The following is a 21062-nucleotide window of genomic DNA, read 5'->3' on the forward strand; positions in this document are numbered from 1 at the left end:
TGACGTCACTGCGGACTGGGGCGCTCCCGTCACGTGCCGGGGCGCGCGGGACAGTCACGTGTCCCGGGGCGGGGTGCACGTGGCGGCGCCTCAGCCCCTGCGCGCGGCCCGTCGGTCTCCAGCGCCGCTGCCCGGCCCGGCCCTGGCAGGCTCGCGTGGGACCTGCCCCCGCCCCCCGCTGCAAGGGGCAGGGCTCCCCCCCCCCGCACCAGGAAGCGGGCTGGGGAGGCCCCTGCAGCCTGTAAGGAACCTGGCTCCCGCGGGACCCAGCTGAGAGGCCCCATTGCTGAGAGCCGGGCGGTCGGGGCCGTTGCACACCCTGGAACCCAGCCAGCCAGAGAGGCCTTCGGGCTCACCCCGCCGGCTAACCACCAGTCACAAGCAATTCCCTTAGACGCTCCAGTCTCCCAGCATCCCCACCAGTGCCACCCGTCCTGGGGATGAATGGTTATGAAAACCAACACCCCAGTAAAAGAAAATGGTTCTCTCGATCCCAAAGGACCAAGCCCCAGACCCAGGTCAATATACACATCAGATCTTACCCACAAATCACGCTGGTGCCAATCCTCTAGAATCTAAAATCTAAAGGTTTATTTACAAAGGGAAAAAGGTAGAGATGAGAGCTAGAATTGGTTAAATGGAATCAATTCCGTACAGTGATGGCAAAGTTCTTGGTTCAGGCTTGTAGCAGTGATGGAATAAACTGCAGGTTCAAATCAAGTCTCTCGAACATCCCCCGCTGGGATGGGTCCTCAGTCCTTTGTGCAGAGCTTCAGTTTGTAGCAAAGTCCCTCCAGAGACAAGAAGCAGGATTGAAGACGAGATGGAGGAGCTGCAGCAGGCTTTTGTGGTCTCTTGTCATGTGGTCTTTGCTTTCTTTGTTCCAGAGACAAGCTGTCCATCACATGGCATGAAAAAAACCTTGAGTTCTGTCCATAGGCAGGTCCCTGCCGGCCTTGCTGAGTCACAAGGCCTATCTGCCTTCTCTCCATGGGTCAGTTGTGTAGCTGATGGTCCTTAATGAGCCATCAGGCAGGCTAAGCTGAGCTAACACCAACTTGTCTGGGGTGTCACCCAGAAGCAGAGCACAAGTTTGAAATACAGACAGTCTAGAGCCAATACTCATAACTTTAAATACAAAAATGCTGCATGCACCTAGCCAGCCAACCAGAACCTGGTCTTAGACACCCTATTTGACTCCTTTTATACAAGATTTGCTGCAAATAAATAACAGTGGTTGCAACAATGACCTATACAGTCACAGGTTATGTCAATAACGTCACACAGACACCTCTGCACAGTGGCCCAGGCTCCCACACTCACCCCACCCCTCCACACACACTGCCCCACCCCCCAGATCCCTGCCCTCCCACCCGCACCCACAGCGGTGAGAGTGGGGAGTGTAGTGGTTGAAATAGCTGCTTGGGAGGGGCTCATCCACTGAGTGGTGGGGCAGGAATGGGAATGAGCTGGGGCAGGATGCGCTGTCTGGAGTGGAGTGAGGGAAAGATGGAGGGAGGGAGCGAGGAGAGAAGAGGTGTGCTTGGGGGGATGGACAGTCAGACGCTCTGTGTGGGATGGGTGGATGGATGGATGCTCTGTGCGGGATGGATGGATGGATGGATGGATGGATTGATGGATGGATGCTCTGTGCGGGATGGAGGGTCGGGTGGACGCTCAGTGCGGGATGGATGGAGGGTTGGATGGATGCTCTGTGCGGGATGGAGGGCCGGGTGGACGCTCTGTATGGGATGGAGGGACACTCTGTGCGGGATGGAGGGCCAGGTAGACGCTCTGTGCGGGATGGATGGACGCTCTGTGCTGGATGGATGGAGGGCCGGGTAGATGCTCTGTGCGGGATGGAGGGATGGGTGGACGCTCAGTGTGGGATGGCTGGAGGGATGGATGGACGCTCTGTGCGGGATGCAGGGATGGGTGGACGCTCAGTGTGGGATGGATGGAGGGATGGGTGGACGCTCTGTGCGGGATGGAGGGCTGGGTGGACGCTCAGTGCTGAATGGATGGAGGGATGGGTGGACGCTCAGTGTGGGATGGATGGAGGGATGGGTAGACGCTCTCTGCCGGATGGAGGGATGGATAGACGCTCTCTGCCGGATGGAGGGATGGGTGGACGCTCAGTGTAGGATGGATGGAGGGATGGGTGGACGCTCTGTGCGGGATGGAGGGATGGGTGGACACTCTCTGCGGGACGGAGGGATGGGTAGACGCTCTGTGCGGGATGGATGGAGGGATGGGTGGACGCTCAGTGTGGGATGGAGGGATGGATGGACGCTCTGTGCGGGATGGGTGGACGCTCTGTATGGGATGGATGGAGGGATGGGTGGACGCTCTGTATGGGATGGATGGAGGGATGGGTGGACGCTCTGTGCGGGATGGAGGGCCGGGTGGACACTCTGTGCGGGACGGAGGGCCGGGTGGACACTCTGTGCGGGACGGAGGGATGGGTGGACGCTCTGTGCGGGACGGAGGGATGGGTGGACGCTCTGTATGGGATGGATGGAGGGATGGATGGACGCTCTGTGCGGGATGGAGGGACGGGTGGACGCTCTGTGCGGGATGGATGGAGGGATGGGTGGACGCTCATTGTGGGATGGATGGAGGGCCGGGTAGACGCTCTCTGCCGGATGGAGGGATGGATAGATGCTCTCTGCCGGATGGAGGGATGGGTGGACGCTCAGTGTAGGATGGATGGAGGGATGGGTGGACGCTCAGTGTAGGATGGATGGAGGGATGGGTGGACGCTCAGTGTAGGATGGATGGAGGGATGGGTGGACGCTCTGTGCGGGATGGAGGGATGGGTGGACACTCTCTGCGGGACGGAGGGATGGGTAGATGCTCTGTGTGGGATGGATGGAGGGATGGGTGGACGCTCTGTGCGGGATGGGTGGACGCTCTGTATGGGATGGATGGAGGGATGGGTGGACACTCTGTGCGGGACAGAGGGATGGGTGGACGCTCTGTGCGGGACGGAGGGATGGGTGGACGCTCTGTGCGGGATGGAGGGACGGGTGGACGCTCTGTGCGGGATGGATGGAGGGATGGGTGGACGCTCATTGTGGGATGGATGGAGGGCCGGGTAGACGCTCTGTGCGGGATGGATGGAGGGATGGGTAGACGCTCTGTGCGGGATGGATGGAGGGATGGGTGGACGCTCAGTGTAGGATGGATGGAGGGATGGGTGGACGCTCTGTGCGGGACGGAGGGATGGGTAGACACTTAGTGCGGGATGGAGGGATGGGTGGACGCTCAGTGTGGGATGGATGGAGGGATGGGTGGACGCTCTGTGCGGGACGGATGGAGGGATGGGTGGACGCTCTGTGCTGGATGGATGGAGGGATGGATGGACGCTCTGTGCGGGATGGGTGGACGCTCTGTATGGGATGGAGGGATGGGTGGACGCTCATTGTGGGATGGATGGAGGGCCGGGTGGACGCTCTGTGCGGGATGGATGGAGGGCCGGGTGGACGCTCTGTGCGGGACGGAGGGATGGGTGGACGCTCAGTGTGGGATGGATGGAGGGATGGGTGGAGGAGGGTGACCCGTGTTTGGGGTAGACACAACGCAGTCCTTCGGGTTATTGTGTCTGCCAGGACTGCAGTACCTGCCTCACAGTCCCCGGCCCGGCAGCCAGGCCTGCCCTGAGCAGGCCCTTTGCCCCGAATGTATCTGACTCGTAGGCTGTTTCCATCCTGCAGCGCAGCTGGTAAACGGTTCCCATCCCCTCCGGACGACCGTCAGCTCAGCCCTTGGCATCGGGTGTCTCCCTGCCAGCCTGTGCCCACGCTCGGGAGCAGCTAGCCCCCCTGCTCCCCTGGGGCAGGGCTGGGGCTCCCCACCGCCTGCCCCACGCTCTGCTGAGGCCAGGGCCAGGCCTGGGCGACTAGGAGCGCTGCCTGGGGGTGGGGGGGGGCAGGGTGGCCATGGAGAGCCCCCTGCCGGACGCCTGGTGACACCCCGCTGCCCGAGTAGCATGGTGCACAGCCTAGCTGGGCCCCAAGGGGGCAGAATTAAGGTTCTCCGGCGGCACAGCACAGTCACGGCATTGCCTGCAGTGCAGGGTTGGGGGGCCTATCGGTCCGGTAGTGGGGCAGGAGCCTGCGGGAACACTGCACTCACCCGTTTGAGCTCACGCGCACTGGAGGGGCGAGGTCCCACCGCATGGCGGATGCCCTTTCATACAGATGTGCTGGAGGGGAATCACGCCGGAGCCCCAACATGCCCAGGGTCCCTAGCCTCTGCGTTTGGGGTCTGCAGCCCGCAAGCCAGGGTGCAGGGAGCAGAAGCCCTGTTGAGGGGTCAGGCCCAGGCACCTCCACCCTGGCGGGTCAGGCTGATGCCCAGAGCGGTCTCAGCTCTCCAGGGCTGGGCGGGGTGGTCACTCACACCCCCCCCCACACTGCTCCCCTGCAGGCCAGCTGCCCTCCCCTCCCGCCTGGGGGTCTCCGCACGGTTAATGCAGCAGCCACTGGATGGCAGCAGAGCCTCGTCCTCGAGCCGTGGGGGTTCGGGAAGGGATTGCAGGGCGTGCAGGGCGGCGCGGGGCTCGCCTGAGATCCAGCCCCAATGTCCTTTCTCATGACGCCTCTTCAGTCCTGGTTCCCACGCCTCCCCCCTCCCCCTCAGCTCGCCCAGCTCCCCCAGGCTGCCCCAGGGCCCTCCCCTTCCCCTTGAAAAGCTAGCGCCCATCTCCCCTGCCCCGGCGCCCCAGGGCACCCTGCACCACTCAGGAGCTGAAAGCCCCGCTGGGACACCCCAGCCCTCGGGACATGAAGGGAAACGGTTCTGGTCCCGCTACTTCCTAATGCCGAAAGCAAAGGGGCCTCGGGCCCATCCTGCACCCGCGTCGCCTCAACAAGTATCTCCGAAAGGTGCCGTTTCGCATCACCTCCCTGCCCTCCACCGGCCGTGCTGAGCAGGACGCCGGGTGTCCTGGCAGGCTGAGACCAGGGCGAGCCGGCAGAGCGGGGCACAGAACCAGCAGCTCCGTTTAGCTTCCGCCCCGGCTGAGCAGACAGAGCCTGGAACTGGTGACGCCGGCTGCCGCCTGGATCGGCCGGAACCAGCCAGCCGGACAGAAACGGACACCGCAGGCGGCCTGTGACCTCTGCATGCACTTTGGGGGGCCGAGTGGGGTCTCCTACTACACATCTGGGGGGTTTCCTGGGGCCCAGGTGGCCTGTCCCGGGGGAACAGGCATCCTGCACGTACCCGCTGCTGGGGCTAGGGACAGGCTAAGGGAGCCCAACCGGAATTCTCTCTCTCTGATAAAGGTGTTGAACTTTCTGGTCAGGATGGGAGCTCCGTCCCCCCCTTTTCCGGTGCCTGAGGAAACACGGGGACCCCTGGCGCCGCAAAGGCACCGCCTCTAGCTCCAAGAGCTAAAAGAGCCTGCGGCCGTACAGGCTCCTGGCGGGACCCCTGCACAGGGCTACGGGCGGGGGCGGCGGGGGGGCAGGCCCTGGGTGCTAGTGAAGCCATCAGCCCGGCAGTGCTGGTGGGGGTGCCCCCGTCTCTCCAGGGCAAGCCCGGCGGGGGGGGGGTGTTCAGTCTCCGTGGCCCAGCAGTGCCCGGCCTCTCTGCTGGCTCTGTCCAGTCAGTGCAGAGCACGGGGCTCAGTGTGTGATGTAGGAGCCGAGACCCCCAAACACAGGGGCCGCCGACAGCCCATAATCTCTGCTGAACGGGGCAGGATTCACGCAGGCGCCTACAGGGAAAGGCCCCAGCTACAGCTCGGTAGCAGAGCCCCGTACCGGGTACTAAGTTACGGGGGAGCCTCAGCGAGCATCTCGAATACAAAATCCCCCAGTGGCAGAACACGACGTCCCGGGGCCGCACGCACTGGGGACAGGCCAGCACGTTAGATTTTCCCATGGGGGTTGCCAGCAGTTTGAACCCCATGATATGCTACAGCCCGGCCAGACTGTTTCCTCCAGGGACTCTGCCTAGACTGAGGGCTCCAAGCACCCTGGCTGCCCAGAGACCCCCTGGCAGGTCCCCAAAAGGCTGGGGCGGTTGCTGGGATCCACTGGCAGCAGAACAAGCCAGGGCAGCTCCTGCTCTGCGGGAGGCCCAAATCTAGCTCCATCTTCCAAGCCTCGCTCCCTACCTGCAACCAGCACCAAAAGACCAGACACACCAACGGCCTTCACGATAATCCGTCAAACTGTTTAGTACCTGAGTGTTTCCTTCTGGGGAACAGCTGCTCTGCAGCATCCAGCAACAGTGACAAAACAGAAATAAAAATCTCAACAGGATCGTCAGCATCAGTATTATTCTTTAATAAAAACTGCAGTGACACTTGGCAAAACAGACAACACGTCCCAGCCACTTGCCCCGAGCCCTCCAGGCCCGGACGTCACGGACACAGACCCCTGGCTGGCAGGCACTGCCCTCCGGACTCTCACACATACAAAGGGAGCCACTGCGCAATCTGGGGTTGGTTGGGTTTTTAAAAGCTCCATTGAAATAATATCCCAAAAATATGTAATGCAAAAAAAATACATTTATGTTATACAAAGATTGAAAAATATCTATTAAAATTATGAAATACTATTAAATCCTCTTACAAACAGCAGGAAACGGTTATAAACTCTAGTTATTTACCTTCAACAGCCAGTAAAACTCAGAAATTATCAGAGAAACAAACCAAACTCCCACTTTCGCTTGAGGCAGAATGCCCTCCCTGATCACCCGGACAAGTTCAAATACTGTATTTACAATAAACACTTTATATACAACACAGCAAATCTAATACATTTTCCTTAAATCTCATATTTTTTTAAATCTTTTTTTAAAAGATGGGTTCACTTTGGTAAACAAAACCATGTGATATGTGCAGTCCCAGTCAGACAATAATCACCTCTTAGCATCTAAGACATTCAATAGGAAAAAGACATTTGTGCATTGTATTTGGATGAGTGTGCATGTCCGCACACCCCCGCAGAGCTACATATGACATCACACACTCCCGCACACACTGGACAGACCGACACAGACAATTCTGTACAATGCAAAGACCTACGCTAGTCGAACACCCCCACAAAGTGTCTTTTGATGCAACTGTTGCATTTCCGTTTTTTCCCCAAATGTTTAGCTAAAAGCTTCAGACAATCTCTCCTTGCTGGAGGTGAGGGGGTCTAGGGGATGTCAACATCAGATTTCACCCCAGGGTGCCCACCAGAGCCCCTGCAGTGTCTGGGCTGGGGAGGGAAGTGTGTGTGTGGGCGGGGGGGGGGAATCTTGTCTCTGCAATTCAATTGAGGAATTGTCATAAAGGGGAAAACTCACAGTGTCAACGGAGGCAGCTGGAAAGAAACCAGCAAGGCAGGGAGGCGCCAGGCCCCTGGCTGGGGGAGGGGGCAGGGAAGACATTGCAGCCCCCAGCCCCCCAGCCTAGGAGGGAAGGAAGGGGATGCGCTGCGGCCCAGCCCGGGGGGGGGGGAGAAGTGGGGGGGGTTGCTTTTTGTGCTGGTCCAGTTTGTTTGCTGCACTGGTTCTGCAGGTCACTAAGGCAGCCAGTGACGGCCTCTGCTCCCTTCTTCTGGAGCCGCAGCAGAAAGGCCCCCACCGCAGGCCAGCTCCTTCCCTGCCTCCTGGTCCAGCTCAGAGTAACCCTGGGCGGGGGGGGGGGGGGAGGACAGCGCCTCCATCCCCTCCCTGTGCCTCTCCCACCAGCTGGCAAAGAGAGGGCTGCCCAGGGCTCGTCTGCGTGTGGGGGGGGTGCTGGTGAACATGTGGGCCTGGAGGAGGCTCTGGGTATGTTGGGCTGAGTGTGATGCAGTGTGTGTGTGTCGGGAGGACTGGGCCATGTGGAGCAGTGTTGGGCTGAGTGTGATGCAGTGTATGTGTGTTATAGGAGGACTGGGCCATGTGGAGCAGTGTTGGGCTGAGTGTGATGCAGTGTGTGTGTGTTATAGGAGGACTGGGCCAAGTGGAGCAGTGTTGGGCTGAGTGTGATGCAGTGTGTGTGTGTTATAGGACTGGGCCATGTGGAGCAGTGTTGGGCTGAGTGTGATGCAGTGTGTGTGTGTTATAGGAGGACTGGGCCATGTGGAGCAGTGTTGGGCTGAGTGTGATGCAGTGTGTGTGTGTTATAGGAGGACTGGGCCATGTGGAGCAGTGTTGGGCTGAGTGTGGGATGCAGGTAGGGTGACCAGATGTCCCAATTTTATAGGAACAATCCCAATATTTGGGGCTTTGTCTTATATACGCGCCTGTTACCCCCCAACCTGGCCTGATTTTTCACACTTGCTGTCTGGTCACCCTAGACGCAGTGTGTGTGGATTGGGATGAGTGTGTGATGGGCTGTGTGCAATGTGGTGTGTGGAGTGGAGTGTGGGATGCGAGGTGGGGATGTCAGGCTGTGTGTGTGATGTGGGGTGTGTGCCTTCGCTGAGTGGTGTCGGGCTGAGTGCGATGTGGGTGTGTGATGCAGGATGTGTGTTGGGCTAAGTGTGCAACGTGGGGTGTGTGTCAGCATTAGTGTGCAATCCAGTGTGTGGGTGCAATGCGGATGTGATGCTGGTGCATGTGTCAGACTGAGTATGTAGTTCAGTGTGCATGTGTGATGTGGGTGCAATGTGGGGTGTGTGTGGCAAACTGAGTGTGCGATGCAGGTGCAGGTGCGATGCAGGTGCATGTGTCAGAGCGTGCAAGGCAGCTGTGTGTGTGTCAGGCTGAGCATGCAATGCAGGTGCATGTGCAATGCAGGTGCATATGTCAGGCTAAGCGTGCAATGCGGGGGGGTGTTAGGCTGAATGTGCAATGCAGGTGTATGAGCAATCTGGTGCGTGTGTCAGACTGAGCGTGTGATGCGGGTGTGTGTGCAATGTGGGTGCATGTGTCAGGGTGAGCGAGCAATGCAGGTGCGTGTGCAATGCGTGTGCGTGTGCAGGCTGAGCGTGCAATCCGGGGTGCATGTGCAGGCTGAGCATGTGATGCAGGGGCGTGTGCAGGCTGGGTGTGCAATGCAGATGCGTGTGTATGTGTGCAGGCTGAGCGTGCAATCCAGGGTGCGTGTGCAGGCTGAGCATGCAATGCAGGTAAACATGCGATGCAGGTGCGCGTGCAGGCTCGGTGTGCAATCCGGGGTGCATGTGCAGGCTGAGCGTGCAATGCAGGTGCGTGTGTGTGTGTGCAGGCTGAGTGTGCAATCCAAGGTGCGTGTGTCAGGCTGAGCATGCAATGCAGACTGGGTGAGCAATCCGGGTGCGCGCTGCTCCAGGCGCTAGACGAGGCGCAGGCGGTGGTTTCTCCGGCTCCGGGCGCTAGAAGAGGCGCAGGTGTCGGTTTCTCCGGCTCCGGGCGCTAGAAGAGGCGCAGGCGGCGGCCGGGGCGGGCGCGCTGCTCCGGGCGCTAGAAGAGGCGCAGGCGGCTGCTCCGGGCGCTAGAAGAGGCGCAGGCGGCGGCCCGGCAGGACGCGCTGCTCCGGGCACTAGAAGAGGCGCAGGCGGCTGCTCCGGGCGCTAGAAGAGGCGCAGGCGGCGGCCCGGCAGGACGCGCTGCTCCGGGCGCTAGAAGAGGCGCAGGCGGCTGCTCCGGGCGCTAGAAGAGGCGCAGGCGGCGGCCGGGGAGGGCGCGCTGCTCCGGGCGCTAGAAGAGGCGCAGGCGGCTGCTCCGGGCGCTAGAAGAGGCGCAGGCGGCGGCCCGGCAGGACGCGCTGCTCCGGGCGCTAGAAGAGGCGCAGGCGGCGGCCCGGCAGGACGCGCTGCTCCGGGCGCTAGAAGAGGCGCAGGCGGCTGCTCCGGGCGCTAGAAGAGGCGCAGGCGGCGGCCGGGGAGGGCGCGCAGTTCCGGGCGCTAGAAGAGGCGCAGGCGGCGGCCCGGCAGGACGCGCTGCTCCGGGCGCTAGAAGAGGCGCAGGCGGCTGCTCCGGGCGCTAGAAGAGGCGCAGGCGGCGGCCCGGCAGGACGCGCTGCTCCGGGCGCTAGAAGAGGCGCAGGCGGCTGCTCCGGGCGCTAGAAGAGGCGCAGGCGGCGGCCCGGCAGGACGCGCTGCTCCGGGCGCTAGAAGAGGCGCAGGCGGCTGCTCCGGGCGCTAGAAGAGGCGCAGGCGGCGGCCCGGCAGGACGCGCTGCTCCGGGCGCTAGAAGAGGCGCAGGCGGCTGCTCCGGGCGCTAGAAGAGGCGCAGGCGGCGGCCCGGCAGGGCGCGGCGCGGCGGCGGCCGGCGGGAGAGCGGGCAGTACTTGACGGTGTGCGCGTTGTCCCCGCGGGCGCTGCACAGCGGGCAGGTGTAGGCGCGCAGGATCGGGCACAGCACCCGCCCGTCCAGGCTCTTGAGCACGTGCGAGCCGAACACCTCCTGGGGCGCCCCGTTGTTCCGGCAGAAGACGCAGATCTTGGGCTCCGGCTTGGCCCGGCTGCCCCCGGGGGGCCCCCTGCGCCCCCCACGCTCCGCGCCCAGCAGCTCCAAGGGGCCCGGGCCGGGCGCGCAGCCGCCCCCCGAGGCCCGGCCGCCGGCGGGCTGGAAGGGGCGCAGCCGGGCGAAGCGCTGCTCCAGGTCGCGCAGGGCGGCGGCGGGGCCGGGCGCGCAGCAGGGGCAGGGCGCAGCCGGCAGCGAGCGGGCGGCGGGGGCGGCGGGAGGCCGGGCCGGGCCCACCAGCGCGCACAGCCCCAGGTAGTCGGTCCAGAAGTCGAAGGTGGCGGCGTCGCGGCAGCGGCGCTCCAGACACTCCATGGCCCGGGCCGGGGCTCGGCGCAGAGGCAGCGAAAAGCTGGGCTGGACTCTGCCCGCTCGCAGGCTGCGGCTCCGCGGGGCGGGGGGAGCGGCGCGCCGGCCCCTGCAGCCAGCGCACCCCGGGGAAGCGGCCGGGGGCCTCCGCGCGGGACCGATTGGCCGAGCGCCCGGCGCCTCCCCTGGGTGGGGAAAACGGGACAAACGCGGGCCGGTTCCCCGGAGCCACGCAGACTCGCTGGGGCTCCCTGGGGAGAGGCAGGCTCGAGCCCGGGAGAGAACCCAGGAGTCCCGGCTCCCAGCCCCCCCCCCCCTCTACCCACCAGCCCCCCCCCTTAACCACCAGCCCCCACTCTCCTCCCAGAGCCCGGGAGAGAACCCAGGAGTCCCGGCTCCCAGATCCCCCGCTCTAACCACCAGCCCCCACTCCCCTCCCAGAGCCAGGGAGCGAACCCAGGAGTCCTGGCTCCCAGCCCCCCCCCCCCTGCTCTAACCGCCAGCCCCCACTCCCCTCCCAGAGCCAGGGAGAGAACCCAGGAGTCCTGGCTCCCAGCCCCCCACCATCTAACCACCAACCCCCACTCCCCTCCCAGAGCCAGGGCGAGAACCCAGGAATCCTAGCTCCCAGCCCCCCCTTTAACCCATTCGATCCCTGCACCTCTCCCACAGCTGGGATAGAGCCCAGCAGCTCCCCCTGACCCCGCTCCTGTCCCAAGGCTGGAGATGGTATTGCTGATGTGCCAGCGAGGGGCCCCGTGCCAGGCTCCCCCTGCCCCCGGTGGTGTCCGTGCGCTGGCAGCCCCAGAGGAAGGAGCTGGCCTAGTTTTAGGCTCAACCCTCTTCTGCACGTGTGACTCCAGCTCCCTGCTCTGAGCACTGGGTTCCAGTGAGACTCAGGGACAGATCCTGGGGCTCCCACTCTGCTCAGGGCATGTCTTGCGCTGGAGTAAGTCACATAAAACCCAGACCCCGCCCCGCCCCAGCAAGCCCTCGGAGGGGGAGGGGTGTTTGTAACGGATCCAAACAGCAGCCAAATCCTGGAGTGGATCAGAGCAGCCGGGAAATTCCACCTGAGCAAACCTCCAGCAGAGCAGCTGCAGCCATGGGGAAAATGCCCCTTGTTGGCTGCAGGGCCACAGCCCAGGAGCTGAGCCGAGGGAGAATCCAGCCCCAGAGTCTTTGTCCCGCCCTGGGGCAGGACAGGCCAGGACTGCCCCGGGCCGGGGGAAGATCCTGGGGTGAAGAACAGCGGCAGCTCCAGGCACTGGCGCGCCAAGCCGCGGGGGGCACCTGCCGGTCCCTGTGAGGGCGGCACAGTCAGGCAGCCTTCGGCGGCGTTTCTGCGGGAGGTCCCCGGTCCCATGGATTTGGCAGCAATTAAGTGGTGGGTACGCCGAAGCCGCGGGACCGGGGACCTCCCGCAGGCGCATCACCGAAGGCACGGGACCGGGAACCTCCCGCAGGCGCACCGCCGAAGGCACGGGACCGGGGACCTCCCGCAGGCGCACCGCCGAAGGCACGGGACCGGGGACCTCCCGCAGGCGCACCGCCGAAGGCACGGGACCGGGAACCTCCCGCAGGCGCCGCCGCAGGCACGGGACCGGGGACCTCCCGCAGGCGCACCGCCGAAGGCACGGGACCGGGGACCTCCCGCAGGCGCACCGCCGAAGGCACGGGACCGGGAACCTCCCGCAGGCGCACCGCCGAAGGCACGGGACCGGGGACCTCCCGCAGGCGCACCGCCGAAGGCACGGGACCGGGGACCTCCCGCAGGCGCACCGCCGAAGGCACGGGACCGGGAACCTCCCGCAGGCGTGCCGCCGAAGGCACGGGACCGGGGACCTCCCGCAGGCGCGCCGCTGAAGCCGCGGGACCGGGGACCTCCCGCAGGCGCGCCGCCGAAGGCACGGGACCGGGGACCTCCCGCAGGCGCGCCGCCGAAGCCGCGGGACCGGGGACCTCCCGCAGGCGCGCCGCCGAAGGCACGGGACCGGGGACCTCCCGCAGGCGCGCCGCCGAAGCCGCGGGACCGGGGACCTCCCGCAGGCGTGCTGCTGAAGCCGCGGGACCGGGGACCTCCCGCAGGCGTGCCGCCGAAGCCGCGGGACCGGGGACCTCCCGCAGGCGTGCTGCTGAAGCCGCGGGACCGGGGACCTCCCGCAGGCGTGCCGCTGAAGCCGCGGGACCGGGGACCTCCCGCAGGCGCGCCGCTGAAGCCGCGGGACCGGGGACCTTCCACAGGCGCGCCACCAAACCGCGGGACCGGGGACCTCCCGCAGGCGTGCTGTTGAAGGAGCGGGACCAGGGACCTCCCACAAAAACACTGCTGAAGGCAGCCTGCCTGCCATGCTTGGGGCGGCATAAAAGCCAGAGCCACTCCCAGTAAAGAATCAGGTCACAAGTGGAACTGTGGGACCCCTTGTCTGACAGAGACACTGAGAGCCCGACAAGCCAGGCCTGCGGGGCGCCAGCACTGCCACGGGCTGCCTGCCCTGGTGTCTGGGACTCCAGCATGAGTCTGCATCTCCGATGGAACCCATTCTCCCCAGGAGGGGGAGGGGACCCCAGGTGTCTGTGGAACGCCGGGACCCTTGGGGCTAATGTGGGGGTCCTTGGAGAGGTTCCTCATGTGCAGCCACCGAGTGCACAAGGGCTGAAACGGTAGCTGCTGTTTCCCTCCCACTTCTCAACCCTAAGGGACCGAAATCACTTCTGTATTCACAGGCATTTTACTGAGCGCCCTCTGCAATTCAGCCCCTGCCAGGGGTGGCCTCACACCAGGGTTAACACCCAGCCCTTGGGGCCAGGCCCGTCGTTTGGCATCTCGCCCAGAAGAGGCCGGGCTGAGCCCAGCACAGAGCCGGCAGCGCTGCACAGTCTCCCTGGGCTCCGCCTGGCTTCCTGGGGCACAGGAGGGTTTTGAACCCGAGGCAGTGGCCGGCCCTGATCTCACAAACTCAGCAGGCCTGAGCCAGCGCAGCCTCGGATCAGGGGCGGCTCTAGGGATTTTGCCGCCCCAAGCATGGCAGGCAGGCTGCCTCCAGCGGTTTGCCTGCGGAGGGTCCGCTGGTCCCGCGGCTTCGGTAGACCTCCCGCAGGCGGGACCAGCGGACCCTCCGCAGGCAAGCTGCCGAGGGCAGCCTACCTGCTGCCCTCGCGGCACCGGCAGAGCGCCCCCGCGGCTTGCCGCCCCAAGCATGCGCTTGGCGTGCTGGGGCCTGGAGCCGCCCCTGCCTTGGATGGATGTGCTGAGGAACAGCGATGTGCTGCAGGGTGCGAGCTGGGGGACTCAGTACGGGGCACGTTCCCCTCCGGATAAGCACCGACTCCAAGCACCCAGCGCCCAGGGAGACGTGGCGAAGGACCATCGCCTGCTGGGGAAGGCACGTGCCTCTGCTTGTCGAGTCGGCCCCCAGCCTCGAGCCCACATGGTGACAGCCAGGGCCGGCTCCAGGCACCAGCGTTCCAAGCTGGTGCTTGGGGCGGCAGTCTGCAAGGGGTGGCAGTCCCTGTTGTTTTGCCCCCAGCAGGGTGCCGAATTGCCGCGGCGGACGGCGGGGGCAGTCTGTGTGCCTTTAGAGCATTTCCGCAGTGGCGGCAATTCGGCGGCAGCTTCTATATTTAACTGTCCACGGTGGCTTCAGCTAAACATAGAAGCTGCCGCCACCGCGGAAACACGCCTGCTGCCCTAAGGGCACACAATTCGGTGCGCTGCTTGGGGCGGCAAAAACTGTAGAGCCAGTCCTGGTGACAGCAGCCAGAAATCCCGCTCCCCGGCGCCAGCTGGCTGCGGCTGAGCCACATGTTCACGTCCAGGCCGTACTGCACCTGGGGACCGGGGAGGCACCATCAGGCTATTAAACCATCTCACTCCAGCGCTGCCCAGCAGGGCCACCCAGAGGAGTCAGGGGGCCGGGGGCAAAGCGGGGGAGCTGCGGTGCTTGTACTCACCCGGCGGCGGTCCGGGTCTTCGGCAGCATTTCGGCGGCAGGGGACCCTTCAGTCGCTCCGCGTCTTTGCAGCACTGAAGGGCCCCTGCCACCGAAATGCCGCCACAGACCTGGACTGCCAGCAGAGCGCCCCCTGTGGCTGGCCGCCCCAAGCACGCGCTTGGCGTGCTGGTGCCTGGAGCCGCCCCTGTATACATCCCAGACTCACCCTTTTGGCCAAAGCATCACGTGTTCAGCTGGTTATCAACCACCGCAAGGCCCGAGTCTTTGTCAGAGTCAGTGCTTCCCAGGCCAGAGTCCCTCTCCTGCAAGGATCCTGCATTCCTTGTTCACAGATTGTTCGGCTGTATTGAAATGCATGTTGGCGCTTGCTGCCACCTTGCCAAGCGCCCCAGATTGCTGTCAGTGCCCTCCACCCCCCCAGGCTTTGTGTCATCAGCAAACTCCATCAGTGAGGAGTGGATGTTTTCCGCCAGCTCATTGATAAAGCTGTTTAATAGCACAGGGCCCAGAGCCGATCTCGGGGGACCCCACTAGGAACAAGCCAGCACAACGATGATTCCTCGGTTACAATTACGTTTTGAGACCTGTCAGTTAACCAGCTTTTAATCCATGTAATGATGTATTGTTCTGGCTTTTTAATCAAAACGACAAGTGGTACCACATCAAACGTCTTACTGACGTCTAAGTACATTACATCAACCCTGTTTCCTTTCCAGCCAAACCTGTAATACCATCAAAGCCAGATAGCAAGTTCGTGTGACAGGATCTATTTTCCATAAACCGGCGTTGACTGGCAGTAATAATATTGCCCTCCCTTAATTGTTCATTAAACAACTCTCATATCAGCCGCTCCATTCTCTTGCCCAGGCCTGATGTCAGGCTGACAGGCCTATAATTACCTAGGTCATTACCACGGTCCCCTTTACCTCCTTAAATGTTGGCACAGCAGTAGCTGTCTGTCTTCTGGGACTTCCCCAGGGCTCCAAGACCTATTGAAAATCAGCATTCCTGGTTCAGCCATCTCCTCAGCCAGCTCTTCTCCAACTCCTGCCTGGACGTTATCTGGACCTGCTGCTTTTAAAATGTTTAACTTTACTGGCTGCTCTTTAACATCCTCTCAATTACTGTTGGAATGGGAAGTGTCTCCTCAACTGCCGGGACTCCAGCCTCTGGCTTTTACCCAAATACACAACAGAAATCTCTATTGGACACTTCTGCCTTTCTCCATATCGCTGACAGCTCGAGCATGTCCCTGGGCCTGGCTGGCTGGCTCTTAGCCTGCACCTTCCAGCCTCTCTGCAGCCCGGGGACAGGACAGATTTCAGGGGGTGTTATAGCTCTGGGTCACTCCCCATTTCTCACTACCATGGGCTCCTCTCGTTCCAGTCGGTTCTCTATAGGTCTTTATACCGTGCTCGTCACCCCAGTGCACAGGGCCCCCAAATCCTATCCTGGGCTCTGCCTGTGGGGCCTGACACCCCACCCCCAAATCCTATCCTGGGAACTACCTGCGGGGCCTGACACCCCCCCCAAATCCTGTAACCGGGCCCTGCCTGTGGGGCCTGACACCCCGCCCCCAAATCCTGTAACCGGGCCCTGCCTGTGGGGCCTGACACCCCGCCCCCAAATCCTGTAACCGGGCCCTGCCTGTGGGGCCTGACACCCCGCCCCCAAATCCTGTAACCGGGCCCTGCCTGTGGGGCCTGACACCCCCCCCCCAAATCCTGTAACCGGGCCCTGCCTGCGGGGCCTGACACCCCCCCCCAAATCCTGTAACCGGGCCCTGCCTGCGGGGCCTGACACCCCCCCCCCAAATCCTGTAACCGGGCCCTGCCTGCGGGGCCTGACACCCCCCCCCAAAACCCGTACCCGGGCCCTGCCTGTGGGGCCTGACACCCCCCCCCAAATCCTGTAACCGGGCCCTGCCTGGGGGGCCTGACACCCCCCCCCCAAATCCTGTAACCGGCCCCGGCCTGCGGGGCCTGACACCCCCCCCCAAATCCTGTAACCGGGCCCTGCCTGCGGGGCCTGACACCCCCCACCCCAAATCCTGTAACCGGGCCCTGCCTGTGGGGCCTGACACCCCACCCCCAAATCCTGTAACCGGGCCCTGCCTGCGGGGCCTGACACCCCGCCCCCAAATCCTGTAACCGGGCCCTGCCTGCGGGGCCTGACACCCCCCCCCAAATCCTGTAACCGGGCCCTGCCTGCGTGGCCTGACACCCCCCCCCCCCAAATCCTGTAACCGGGCCCTGCCTGCGGGGCCTGACACCCCACCCCAAATCCTGTAACCGGGCCCTGCCTGTGGGGCCTGACACCCCGCCCCCAAATCCTGTAACCGGGCCCTGCCTGCGGGGCCTGACACCCCGCCCCCAAATCCTGTAACCGGGCCCTGCCTGCGGGGCCTGACACCCCGCCCCCAAATCCTGTAACCGGGCCCTGCCTGTGGGGCCTGACACCCCACCCCAAATCCTGTAACCGGGCCCTGCCTGTGGGGCCTGACACCCCCCCCCAAATCCTGTAACCGGGCCCTGCCTGCGGGGCCTGACACCCCGCCCCCAAATCCTGTAACCGGGCCCTGCCTGCGGGGCCTGACCCCCCCCCCCAAATCCTGTAACCGGGCCCTGGGGCCACACTCAACAGAAAAGCTTCTCACAGGCATGAGGACTCTAGGCCGGCGAGCTGGGTCCAGCAGCTGGGTTTGCCTCTGCCTAGGGCTCCCGGAGATGGTGCTGGTCCCAGCTAAACACACCCAGCCGAGAGCCAGTGACTTGCCCTCTCCTCTCCAGGGGCCCAGCTGACACTGGAGCCCTGGGTGTGCCAGGAGCTGCCCGGGGCGGTGTGAGCTCTGTCTGGCGCAGGGCACCGGAGCCAACACAAACAGGCCGGAGGCTGGGCACCGTCCCACAACATTCCCCAGCCAGCAGCAGAGCCCAGCCAAGACGCTGCCCCGGCGGGACTGACCGCTGCCAGCAGTGGGACCCTGCCTGTCCTGGGGCTACGTGGGGCTCTGAGCCCAGCTCTGCCGTCCCTCCCCTTCCACCAGCCCCACTCATGCCTGTGGCCCTGGGCTGGGCCTGCAGGCTCTCAAGCTCGCCCTAGAACTTGAAGGGACATTGCGGGCTGTTCTGCGTGCGAGGAGCAGGGCCCCGTGCTCCCTGGGGGCGCAGCGCTGCTGGCCGACGGCTCTGTGGCCGCTCAGGCACCTTCCAAGCCAGAGGCCTTTGGTGCGTGAAAGCTGCCTGGCTCGTGTGCTGAGCCAGAGCCACTCTGCCCCCATGTTCCCACTGGCAGCACATCACTGCATGGGGGCTGCGGGTGGGACGGCGGGAGGGTCAGGGGGGACATTGCGGGAGGGGTTCTGGTAACACTTTTCCCCTTTCCCTTCCCCACTGACACAGGAAACTCCGGCTCCCTCACCCCACCAGCCAGCTGCCCTTCGTTCCGCCCGGGCAGGCCACAGCGATGGGGCTGGAGGTTCCTGCTAAGGTGACAGCAGTGACGTAGCCAAGTGCTCGTTATTTGTAACGCCAGAGCACCAAGGAGCCCAGGGCCCCACAGTGGTAGCCCTGCCCAGAGAGCCGGCACTGAACACGTAAGAGAGGAGACAGGAGCTGGACGCAGACGGAGCAATGGGGCAGTATGAAGGAGCCAGTGAGCCAGCGCTGGTCAGCACGACAGGCAGCAACCGCAGCGCAGCAGCAGCCGAACCCCCTTCTGCTTCTTTGCTGGCCTCACTGCAAAGGGGAGCGTTAGGGAGGGTTTGAGAGGAGGGTAACAAGTTCGCTTTGCAGATGTTTACGGAGAGCGAACGGGAGAAACACAAAGGCGCTTGCTTGAAAATGTAACCAATGGGCGAGGGGGGCAGGCTCCTGGGCCGATTGGAGGCAGGAGTTGCCATCTCAATAGCAAATGAGAGATGGCAGGTAAAGTGGTGACAGACCGTGAAGGGCCTTGAAAATGAAGACAAGCAGCTTATGTTTGATGTGACAGAGCCAGGGGAGAGATGCAAAGAGGGGGAGATTGTCAGTGCAACGAGCTAGGAAAATGATCTTTGCAGCAGCCTTCTGATTGGATATAAGCAGGACAAAGCTGCATTTGTCACGGCCTGAGAGAAAGCTGTTGCAGAAATCGAGACAAGATGGTAAGAGCCTGGACTAAAGTTTGAGCTGCATGGATGAGTAGAAAAGGCCGTAGATGTTAGGCAGAAAGAATTGGCAAGATATAGACATAGCACTAGAGGTCAGAGTTAACATCCCGTTGAGATGAATGGGGCAGCTCCTGCCTCTGAGGTGGTCTTGTCAGGCAGGCAGCGCTCCAGTGAATCACACACAGGGCACTTTCTGAAAGTTTTCTTTGCAAACCCATTAGAAGCTCACATCTTGTGCCAGAAGTTGAGATTCGGTGGCACTGGAAGGAGCTGGCAGCAGATTCCCTAGCTGCAGGGCTGTAGAAGACACAGGACCCCCGGTGTCTGGCTCTCATGCTGCATGTTTCATGGCAGTTGTGTGCATGCAGCCGGAGCTTGGACATCGCTAGCCTCCAGCAACAGCTCCAGCTGGGAATACCGAGGCTGCAGGCAGAAGAGCAGCTGCCCACACCTCTACTCTCCCCCTCTTGTCGCCTCACCCTTCCCCAGCCCCTGGTTCTCTTTGGAGACCAGTCCCAGCATTCCAGGCTGGCTCCAGGCGCTGCTCACCCACAGTGACCAGCCTCCTATTCTTGTCAGCCCTGTGCTCTGCTGCTTTTCAGTCTTGCAGTTGCTTGCTCAGCAGATCAGGTGCCTGGGAACCTGAAGGGGAGCTGCTGCCTACAGGAGCGAGAACCAGCCCCAGAGTGGGGTAGGAGGAGGGGAATGGCATGGGAGCTCCAAGCAGAAAGCCCCTCAGTGGGGTGCTCCCCTGGCCAGAGCTGCAGGAAAGAAGCCTGGGTCCAGCGGCCAGGCAAGGGGGCAGGTTGTCGTCAAGCAGCAAGAAATGGAAATGGAGACTCCAGCTTAGCCACACTTGGGCAGAGAGCTGGACTGGGAGCAGCCCCTCTCTTTGCAGACTACCCAGCCTTGGTGTCCAGCGTCGCCTTATCAAGTCCTGTTCTCGCTGCCCCAAGTCCTGCCAGAGCCCTGACCCCCTGGGGCTCTCTAAGCACCACGGAGGATTAGTTCAATGGATAATTTTTATGCTGGGACCTGGCTAGTTTAGGGCATTGGGGAATGGGATCCAGGACTTTTCCCCGCTAGAGGGGGCCAGCTCTGCTCTACCCCAGATCAGGCGGACAGGCTGGCTCAGGGTGGGGGCAGGGAATGGGCCGCCTTCCACCTTCGTGACAGGTGGCCACATCCTAGGAGCCAGTAGCCCAACTGGCAGTAATTGGCCCCCTTGCTGGCAGCCTCAACACGGAGACTAAGGCCTGACGGCTCTTGGAGCCTGAATTCCCTCCCCCCAGCTGGGTCCCTCAGGGCCTGCTAAGCTGCGTGGGGGGAGCCTGTGGGGGCCGTGTTCTAGGGGTGAACAGCAGCCTCCAGCCCCTGCAAGTGCTAAGGAACCTCAGCTCGCATCTCCCTGGGAGCCCCAAACCTTCCTGCCAGTGGCTCTAAGGCGGGGTCCCTGGGGTGGCTGGTGAGGGGCCCAGGAGAGGGAGTTGGCTCCTCTCCCCCCACACCCCATCGGCTAGAGCCTGACCCAAGCACCCAGGGCGTTCCAAGCCATGTGGGGGTGGGGGACGTGGCCATGGGGGAGGGGAGCTCCGGTGAGGCCCCAGTGGGAACTCGGCAGTAACAGGATTATCCAGTAATTCTGCGCCATCCTCCAGGCCTGGGCGCTGCGGCTCCTTCCAGGAACGGGGCTCCAGCGGCGTTGCCATGGCGATGCTGCCCTCCGATGGCGTGGCCAGCCCGAGTGCCACGTGAGACAGACGGGAGCTGGCAGGCTGCGTGGCCAGGGATTCCTGGGGAGAGGAGAAAGGAGTGGCCAGGAAAAGCTCCTCAGATTATAAAGGAGGCAGGTTGGGTGGCTGACAGGCAGACAGCAGCTTCTGACCCCTCCCTGGCCAGCAGCCACCCGAGGGGAAGAGACCCCCCCCCCCACAAGGCTGGGATGTTGGCTCCTCAACTTTAGTCTGCTGGAACTCAGGCTCCATGGAACTGACTCCACCAGAGGCCCTGGACAGGACAGAGGAGCGGATTTGCTGCTATAACATTTCCCCCTGGCCTCAAGACAGGGCTGAGAGCTCCTAGCCCTTCAGGGAGGCCAGCTGAGAAGGGAAGGATTGAAATCACCAGTGAAACCGACTGTGTCTTCACTCACACGCCCATCAGCAGGCTCACCCGGGTATAGCTGAGGGCAAAACCCAGGCCATGGTTTGGCAACGGATCCCTTAAAGGAATCCCTCCACTCTCCTCCCCGGAGTGATCCTGCTGTT

General features: G+C 63.0%; 1 protein-coding gene across 1 annotated transcript; it reads right to left on the minus strand.

Moving 5' to 3' along the window:
- Positions 1-9859: 9859 nt before the first annotated feature.
- LOC123371824 (nanos homolog 1-like) lies at positions 9860-10695 on the minus strand. The gene has a single exon (XM_045019681.1). It carries the CDS (start codon positions 10693-10695, stop codon positions 10135-10137), a length of 561 nt encoding a protein of 186 aa, XP_044875616.1. The 3' UTR covers positions 9860-10134.
- Between the last annotated feature and the right edge of the window lie 10367 nt (positions 10696-21062).

This window comes from Mauremys mutica, chromosome 5 (genome assembly GCF_020497125.1).
Source record: "Mauremys mutica isolate MM-2020 ecotype Southern chromosome 5, ASM2049712v1, whole genome shotgun sequence".
In the NCBI taxonomy this organism is placed as follows: Eukaryota; Metazoa; Chordata; order Testudines; family Geoemydidae; genus Mauremys; species Mauremys mutica.